The sequence below is a fragment of the Chionomys nivalis genome, chromosome X, assembly GCF_950005125.1.
Source record: "Chionomys nivalis chromosome X, mChiNiv1.1, whole genome shotgun sequence".
NCBI lineage: Eukaryota > Metazoa > Chordata > Mammalia > Rodentia > Cricetidae > Chionomys > Chionomys nivalis.
In genome coordinates, this window is record NC_080112.1 from 125,098,396 (window position 1) to 125,108,244 (window position 9,849).

At 40.3% G+C, this 9,849-nt stretch overlaps 1 protein-coding gene across 2 annotated transcripts in view; it reads left to right on the forward strand.

The window, feature by feature from the left end:
- The window catches only part of Clcn4 (chloride voltage-gated channel 4), a 70,846-nt gene extending 61,470 nt beyond the window's left edge, over positions 1 to 9,376 (forward strand). The window contains exon 13 of one of the 2 annotated variants that reach the window (XM_057759121.1): positions 4,988 to 9,376. In XM_057759121.1, coding sequence (XP_057615104.1) covers positions 4,988 to 5,078 — 91 coding nt within the window. In that variant the 3' untranslated portion in view covers positions 5,079 to 9,376. The remainder of the gene's footprint in view (positions 1 to 4,987) is intronic. The other variant, XM_057759122.1, reaches the window with a different exon arrangement.
- Positions 9,377 to 9,849: the final 473 nt, after the last annotated feature.

Here is a 9,849-nt window from a genome sequence, read left to right on the forward strand (position 1 = left end):
GCTGCTGCATCCTGACTTTTTTTTTCACTTGCGTTCCAGAAATCAAATCCAGGTCTCAGCCTTGTACAGCAAGCACTTTTACTTGCTAAGTCATCTTGCTGGCCCTCTTAGAGCTTTACTGAGATAACTGCATAACCTGCAATTCACCCATTTAAAATATATAATTAGGTAGTTAGAATCGAAAAAGAATTTTGCATCCATCATCACCATCAAAGCCAAAACATTCCCATTACTTTTAAAGAAAAGCCTGTATCCCTTAGCTGTAACCTCTTGTACTAGTCTTAGGCAGTCACTGATCTACTGTCTTAGCTGTGTGGATGTGTCATATCAAGGGGGTCATATACTGTATGCCCTTCTGTGATTGGCTTTTCCACTTAGTATAGTATTTTCAAGATTCATCTATGTTTTTAGTTACAGAATAAATTTTTTTATTTTGGTTTTTCAAGACAGGGTTTCTTGGTAGCTTTGGAGTTTGTAAAGGAACTAGCTCTTGTAGACCAGGCTGGCCTTGAACTCATAGAGTTCTGCCTGCCTCTACCTTCCAAGTGTTGGGATTAAAGGTGTGCACCACCACTGCCTGGCATAACTTTTTAGTGTATGGATAAACCACTGTTTATCTACTTATTTTTCTATTGCTAGACATTTGGGCTGTTTCCAGTTGGGTCTATTGGGAAATAAGATTAGTGTGTAAGTTGTTAAGCAGACATGTTTTTAGTTCTCTTTTTTTAAAAAAAAATATTTATGCAATATTCTTTCTGTGTGTATGCCTGAAGGCCAGAAGGGGGCACCAGATCTCATTACAGGATCTCATTACAGATGGTTGTGAGCCACCATGTGGTTGCTGGGAATTGAACTTAGGACCTTTGGAAGAGCAGGCAATGCTCTTAACCTCTGAGCCATCTCTCCAGCCCGTTTTTAGTTCTTTTGACAAGATAACCAGGAGTGGGGTTGCTTAGTGATGTGGTCACTTAATTAATTTAGTCCTTCCCTCCCTTCCTTTTAGTTTGGACAGTGGTTCTCAATAAGGGGTAACATTTGTTAGTATCTGAAGAAATTTCGGTTGCCACATTTGTGGGGGAGGGCAGCGGTGAGCAGCAGTCTTGCTAGCAAGTAGCAGTTAGAATCTGAGTAATGTACAGGAAAGGTTACTCCCTACAAAGAACGCCCCAATTACCACAAGTATCAAAGTAGAGAAGTCATGAGTAAAGCCTTGCTGGAGTGCATAAGAGTACAGAGTATCATTTAGATCAAGGTTAGAACATATTCAACTAGAGCCATCTAGGAAGGATCCTCACTGGACACTCCCAGTTGGGTTTGAACAGTGACCTCTCCCAGCATCAAATCCCCTTGCTAGCTCTGTTGTATTCTTTTTTTTTTTTTGAGGGTATAAAAACAGTTTATTTCAAAGGCAGGAGAGCTTAAAACACAGAGTCCTGCATAGTAGCTTCTTGAGACTAATTAGTATCAGCAGAATGAGAACAAATTATATATGACCCCAAGGGGAAAACTGTCTTCTTTACCTGGGGCATCCAAGCCTCTGACATGACTCAGGCCTCTGGAGTATTGGTCTCAAAAGCTACATATGACTATGAAGACCCAAGGGCAATATTGAGGACTCAGTGATATTTCTACTGAAGCATGGTGATTGACCTAATACTGGATAACAGTGTCACTGGGAAAATCATCACCTCTCATTGGATGAATGCAGGGACCCTGATTATGGCAGTTGATCCCCAAACATCTGAGACAAATCAAGTTTGAAAAGAGGATTTTCAGGAGTTACTAGCTGAAGCCAGGCTCATTCCTATGTGAGAAGCCCAGAATACCGCACTTCCCTTGGCTTTGGTCGCACTTGTGGATGGATTCCCAGGAGAAGCCAGCATGCCATTACAAGAAGGGTGTCAATGTGTAGTTCCATCAGGTTGTTTGAGGACTAGACCAACATATGAGTAGACCCACATGTGGGGAACCCAATAAGTTGACTTAAGCCAGTCCAACGTATTATACAAGTTTTAGAATTTCCTATGATGTGGAAAGGGAAGCATTCAGAGGGAATGGTTTTATCACAATTATCTAATATAGACAGTTGAAGTCCTGGGAAGGACTGAATTGTCTCCCTTTAAATTACTATAGTAAAGCCCTAACCCTAGTATGGCTGTGTGAGGAGAAGCACTGAGCCTTAAGGTTAAATGAGGCCGTTTTGATAGATCCTTAATCCAACAGGACTAGTGTCCCTTAAAAAAGAGGAAGAACCCAAGGAGTATCTGTAAACAGAGAGGAGGCCATATGAAGACACAGCGGGAACATGATGGTCCCCATCTGTCCCCCAAGAAGATCAGCCTTGGGAAAACTGCCATGTTGGCACCTTGATCTACACTTTAATTCAGCCACCATGTCTGTGGCATTTTGTTACAGCAGTACAGGCTGCGTGATTCCAAGACTGTAGGTCATCTTGGCAGATTTGCCAGAGCAGTGTTTCTGTTCCAAAAAACAGCTTCAATATAATTTTACTGTGTTGTGAGGCATTGAAGATACATATTTTGCTGGGTGTGGTGGCTTATGACTGGTATTCCCAACACATAGGAACCTGAGACAGGAGGATTGCCTTGAGAAAATAACAGCAAAAAGACACCACATTCCTAGCTTGTTTAAGGTCCAGTGTGATCGGAAACAGCCTGATTTGTTCACCACTTGTAGCTGACATGGCCACCCCTCGATAAATGTAGCTTTCTTCATATTCATATTAACTACCAGGTAGCACAACATGAGTTGGCCTAATTAGGCTTGAGTGAAATGACAGTGCATTGTGTACCTGTGATTTCTAATTTTTATGGGGCTTAACAGAGCCCCATAAGTAGAGGCCTGCCATTTATATTGCTCTATAATTCTGAGGAGAGGCTGCTGGAGCTTGCTTCCTGGTCCTTTTTTTTCCGTAGTGATGGAGATGGAGCAAACTTACTAGGTGATAGAATGTTTTCCAAAGAAATTTGTTCACATTGTCTTTGAAGGAAAATTCACTTCCCCAAAGGGAGAAGATTTGATTCCACAGATCATTATTCAAATATTTAATAGAAGAATGAAGGCAAGGTTGGCATGAATTTTTGTTCAGATGGGCATAGTATCATCCAGGAGCCCTATTTGCATCCCAGTCTCTAGGTTTGTACAGTTCAGATAAACCTATAACAACAACCCTGGGAACTGGGTTCCTGGCTAAGTTGGTAAAGTGCTTGCTGTGAAGTTGTGAGTTTGTATGCTGATTAGCAACATAAAAGCAGGGTGTAGTATTGCATATCTGCAATCTTAGCACTATGGGGTAGATGGAGCAGGAAGCAGGAGGGTCTCTGAAGCTCATTGGCTCAAGCCCATCTGAATCAAATGAGCTCTAAGTTCAATGAAAGACTTGTCTTTAAAAATAAGGTGTTTGACAATGAAGGAAGACCCATAAGTTAACCTCTGGCCTTGGCACATACATGTACAAAATGAAGCACACACACCGCGCATATGTATTTGCATGTGCCTCTGTGTGTGTGTCCCTGTCTGCACACACACACACACACACACACGCACACACACACAGAGAGAGAGAGAGAGAGAGAGAGAGAGAGAGAGAGAGAGAGAAACCCTAGAAACTGACACTCTTTAAAATTGAAAACAAGGGAATTTTAGAAGAGGAGATGATATGTATATTTGGTCAGAGTGTATGTTGTACTTTACCCATCTAGTAACAAAAAAATTAAAAGTAGAATACTTTCTTTTGGATGCAGTCTGACTTTGTACCCCAGACTTGCCTGGAGCTCCCTCTGTAGGTCAGGCTAAACTCAAACACATGGCACTCTTCTTGTCTCTGCTTGCTTGGTGCTAGTATTAATAGGCATACAGTACCATGTCTACCTTAATTTCTTATTCTATGAAAATCCTTATATTTAGACTTTTTATGGTGTGGCCAAGTTGTGACAATAGCTTTAACAGCTCTTTATAAACTGATTACAATCTTAAAATTGAAGGCATGGTGTTAGTCACTGTAGGTTCACAGCCTGTGTAACAAACAAACTTGTGATATCAGTGACTTATGCAATAACCATTTATTTTTATGCTAATCATATATATATGTGTGTGTGTGTGTGTGTGTGTGTATGTGTGTGTGTGTGTTTATAATCCTGCATTTGAGATACTGAGGCAGGGAGATCAGAAGTTTCAGTCTGACATGGACTGTTGTATTAGGAGGGGTGGGCCGCTTCCCGCCACCCGGCTAGCTTTACCCAAAATAATTACACGGAAACTGTATTCATTTAAACACTGCCTGGCCTATTAGTTCCAGCCTCTTATTGGCTTGGTCTTACATATTGATCTAACCCATTTCTAATATTCTGTGTAGCACCACGAGCTGGCTTACCAGGAAAGATCTTAACCTGCATCTGTGTCGGAGGTGGGAATCATGGCGACTGCCTGACTCGGCTTTCTTTCTCCCAGAATTCTGTTCTATCTAAGCTGCTGTCCTATCAAAAGGGCCAGGGCAGTTTCTTTATTTAACCAATGAAATGAACACAAAGCAGAAGACTCTCCCCCATCAATGGACTACAAGTTTGAGGCATGGTCTGCATAGGCCTGTCTCAAAACATACAAGCAAAGAAAGAAAGAATCATTTTTCTCACCTAATCCATCCTAGTTGCAGGTACAGGCTCTTCACCACAGTCATTCAGGGATCCACGTCTTTCAGTCTCATGACTTATTAACCAGTGTTCTGTGCATCAGAGTCCTTCACTGATTCTCTTGTCCCTGGATGTCAGGTGAGGAGAGTGGAAGACAGGAGAGCTGCACAGGAGACCTGAGAGAGGCACCTGTCACCTTTGCACACAGGCCATTGGCTGGAGCACATTCTATTGGTCCTGCCTACCCACAGAGGAAGCTAGGCAATTTTGCCTGTAGCTTGGTCGTGAATCTCTTCTGTCAGGCTGACTTCTTGTTTTCTATTTTGTTTCCACTCCAGGAGACTTCTTGGAATCATCACCAAAAAGGATGTTCTGAGACACATGGCCCAGATGGCAAACCAAGACCCCGAATCCATCATGTTTAATTAGCAATAAGGCTGCAAATGTTTTGAGAAGACCAATAAGTATATAATTCTTAAAGAAATAATCAAATGATGCATTATGATCCCAGTGAAAGACCGTGTGCTGAGAGGGCAGCAGAAATGAAAGCCTTGTTTGAAAGAAGGGGAGAAGGATGAAACTTTTTTTAAAAAGGCAAAACATAAATTAGTAGGCATTTTATAACGTTAACCACTTATGTGATCCAAGCCGTGTTTCTTAATGAGTTACTAACTGCTTTGAGGGCATGTGGGAATGTGTAAATGACATGAATTATACGAGAATGTGGAACACAAGAAACTTTGGTCCCTTCACTCAAGATTGATGTTTGTAATTTTGGAGTACATGTGAAACTTTGACAAAGAGGGGTATCGGCATGCCACTGTTATATATTGGTTCCTACAATTTTACTATTATGTTAAGGAACCATAGGGAAGATATTGAGCTTACTTTATTGGAAGAGAAAAGAAATTAAAATTGGATATAGTGAAAACTATGAGCAGACCCTGATGGGTCTACTCATGACGATCTCATTTCTTGCTTTTGTTCTCAAGCCCATTGTTTTGCTTCTTTATCAGTCTGAACCAGTATCAGTTCAGTGAACCATAGTGAACATGAAGAAATCACTTCTCTAAAGAAGATCAATTCTTTTAGACTGGACAGTGAACTTTTGGAACATGTGGTGCTGTGCGGACATTCCTCTCATATAAGGGGATACATTCTGACTTTGAGGGGACACCTGCCTCATCACTGATTTGCAACCCCAAAGCTTCGGCTTCATTTATTTACTTGTGTGTTTGATATATAGACCAGTCTAGCACCTGCCATGGATTATTGCCTGTGTGCTCCCAGATTGCTGTACTGTGTTTTTGTTTCCGAGTAGCATGTGCAATAGTCAAAAACCAGCTACCCAGTGTTTCTACTTAACTCTCTTCTCAGGTCTTTCAGATAGAGCCATGATTAGAGTGAGGCATATGAGTTCTCAATGGGAATTCCTCCTAATGGATTACAAGAGAAATAGTAAATTGATTCTAAATCTCTTCCATTCTCTTCCTGTAGGATATAAAATATCCAGTTTCAATGCCTATGCATGTACTTTTGTAATAGCAATCACAGCACAGGACAGAGTTACATTTGATTCAGCCAATTGAAGTATTGGGTCTCTTTGTATTTGAACCTAATGACTTATTCTTTCAGTCTGCACTTCTGTTTTTTCTGAAGGAAAGAATTAGTGTTGTAGGTCCATTGCATGATCTCAGTAGTATTTATATCATTTACCATTTCATTTCATCTTTGCCCCTCATTTTTCCCTCAGTTATCATCATTCTTTTCTATCTTATTGCCATTAGATATTGATGTATCAGGTACATGTGCACGTGACTGTATGTAACAGAAAGCACAATTGACAAGGAGTCTTAGTAAGAAATCTGGGAGATGGCCACTTCAGGACTGTCTCCGTATTATTTCCAAAAATTCAAATTCTTCTAGTATTTCATTACCACTTTTCTTATCCTCTGCCTCATAGTCGTAAAAATGTTGCCCAGATGCTAGGTGTAACGTCTACTTTCTGAGTGGAAAGATGGAGGAAGAGGCAGGTAACAAGATGAAATGTGTGTATCTAGAAAAGATAAGCTTTCCCAGAGTTCTCAGCATACAATCATTCGCTGGAATTCTGTCATATGTCCCATCCTCCTAGATGTATGCAAGTACCGGAAAGAAAAATTTTAGCTAGACACACATTACTCCCTGAATGAAGTTTAGAGTTTCTTAATAGGGAAGGAGGATTGGCTTTGGGGAGGGGAATGTATCTGTCATATTAAATTCCATCGTCATGTCCCACCATTGTCTTTTGTATCTTTTTTTACTCTCTCATCCTTGACAGTCCCTCCAAATATTCCTCCAAACATTATTGTAATATTTTTACATATTACCCATTTTTTCACATTTGAGAGAAAAACTCTTTCTGAAGTTGAGTCTATTTCTCAGGCCTACTAGGAATTTTAATTTTAAATAAAGCCCTAGTTACAAGTGGGTTTCTGTGAATCTTCTCATCATTGCAAGAAATATATATTCTGAAAAGCAATCATTTTTAAGTCAGATCATGCTGACAACCGTGGAATACTATAGTTTGAACTATTTGTTTCTGTTACTAATTGTCTCCCTCTGAAATAACACTAAGTGATTAACACTAACATCAGTGTGAAAATAGCCAGGTAATAGAAATTTTAAGCCTTGGTTTGAGAATGAGGTTCATAGTCTCATTCACAGCATGTAAATATTAAGTAGTAGATCCTAATATTAAGGCTGTTATTGGATTTTGCATGGCACATTTATAAATGAAGCTGAATTTTCCTGGACTGTAAATTCTAAGTGTGAAAGATTACTTCATATGGTTCCCTTCTTTTGCCCAGGTGGCTCTTCTCAGAGTTGGTCTGTAATGGAAGGAGAGTATTAGTCATAGCCAGGCCTTCTATAATCCACGAGCCCCTCATACCCAGTTTTTTTTTTGGTGGTGGTGTGTGTGTGTTTGTGTGTAATAAGTAGCTTATGAAACAATGCAAAGCTGGTGGTGGTGGCCCATGTCTTTAATCCCAGCACTCGGGAGGCAGAGGCAAGTGGATCTCTGTGAGATTGAAGCCAGTCTGGTCTACAGAGAAAGTTCCAAGACAGCTAGGGCTGTTAAACAGAGAAACCCTGTCTCGAAAACCAATAAAGAAAGAGAAAGAAAGAAAGAAAGAAAGAAAGAAAGAAAGAAAGAAAGAAAGAAAGAAGAAAATAAGCAAAAAACAGCAAAAAAGAATGCACAGCAGTAGAAACAGAAAAGCCACACAATTCCCCTCTAATCTAGTGGAGTCCATGAAAGAAGACAAGGGAATAAATTTACTCTGGGCCAAAGTTACCAAGGGGAAATTGAGAACGTTGTGTCTTTCTCCTAGTGCTTACTGTGGAAGTGCTAAAACTCATTGAAATAATTGAAAGTGTCACTGCGCTGAAATAAGCCCGCTTTCTATTCATTTGCAAGTTGATCCTCTACTGTGGGATTGAGGATCGACACTGTGGTACGAAAAGCAGGTTAAGGTCAAGGATGAAGACTGCCTCCCAGGGAGCCCATCTCTCAAGGGATCATTGAATTCACTCTTCATTTTGTGGGGTGGAGAGGTTGAGACTACGTGCAGCAGCTCTGGCTATTCTGTAACTTATTCTGTAGATCAGACTGGCTTAGAACTAACAGAGATCCACATGCCTTTGCAATTAAAGGCATGTGCCACCACCCAGGGCTCTCTTTGTCACTCTTAGGAAAGCTTTCAATAGTAATTCTGATGGTATTTGCTGTATGCCAATATAGAGCTTCCATTCCAAAGTTCTTGGTGGTCTGATAAGAACTGGGACATGAAATAAACGTCTTTCCCAATAATCCTCCTCCCCCTTTCCAGAACCAAAATCTTCAGGTATCGGTAAAACATTCTGGAGTGTTTCTGAATCTATTCTCAATACCAAACCCAAACAAAACTGAAAGTACAATCGAGAAGGTGTATGCTTTGCATTTACTCCCTAGGACTAAGGAAATGGGTTATAGAACACCGAAGAATGGCTATTCCCCTCACCAAAGACATGTGGATTTATTCTTGATGGTTTTCAGTGCATTTCATGGGAATGTAGATAGATATTCCTGTGACTTTTAGGGACAGGCAAATGTGCCAAAAGGAAATCTTCAAATATTCGGCTCTCACTGTTCCCAAGAACAGGTCTCTGCTCAGTACTTCCCAAAGGCCTTACCAAGGAGAAGATGTAAACAGACACGTTTTGACCCTGCTAAGTCACAGAAACTGGACATTTGAGAATGATTCATTTTATTTAGGTGACAACCTTAAGTTATCGACATGTGCATATTCTGCTCATTATTCATTATCAGAGCTGTGCTGCAGAAGATGAGAAACTCATAAAGGAGAATGATTGAATAATTACAATATCCCACCTTTTGGATTTGGGCAATGGTTTATCAGACTCAGCTTCTAACCTTTGAAATGATTTACATGAGCACAGAGCCAGTGTATCTGACTTGGGAAATATTAACCAGATCCCATTTTACAAGCGTGGTAATAACTATTTATTTGCCATGCTAGGTGTGCTGGGAATGAGCCTATGTGTGATTTTATGGGATACGTTCACATTTGGTTTTGAAACACCACATAGTAATGTGTTATTTGTTTTTTTTTTTTAAAAAAAAAAAAACTGTAGCGCTGTTTGGTACCTTATTAAAAATTAAATGTTTGAACTCTTTTTGAAAAGAAAACTAGAATGGTTCTCAACAAGCATGTTGTAAGTGGAAAAGAGGTGATTTCACTGCACATTTCTTCCCACTAGGCACTTCTGAGGTGTCCTGGTGATGTTTGCTGACACACCCAGCCACAGGAAAGACCTGCTTTGCAAGATTGTTGTGCAGATTGTGATGCCAATGTGGTTAGATTTAAAATGCCTTGTTCTTGCCAGAGTGGGCAATGACTAAATCAAAATTCAGACTGGGCCTCTGGATTTCTAAGGATAGGGCAGGATCATTTTCCCCATGCTATCTGTATGTCTGCTCTGTGTTGGAGGCTAGGAAGTACGGCATGACATTCTTTATTTTAATGAAAGTGGAAACCAGAAGGACTTATACTGCGTCCATCCCCACTATCTATAATTTCTTTTTTATTGAAAGCTTGAAAGAAAATTGAAAAAGAGGAGGAAGGACCAAAGAAATACCCAGAAGAGGTGCTAATCA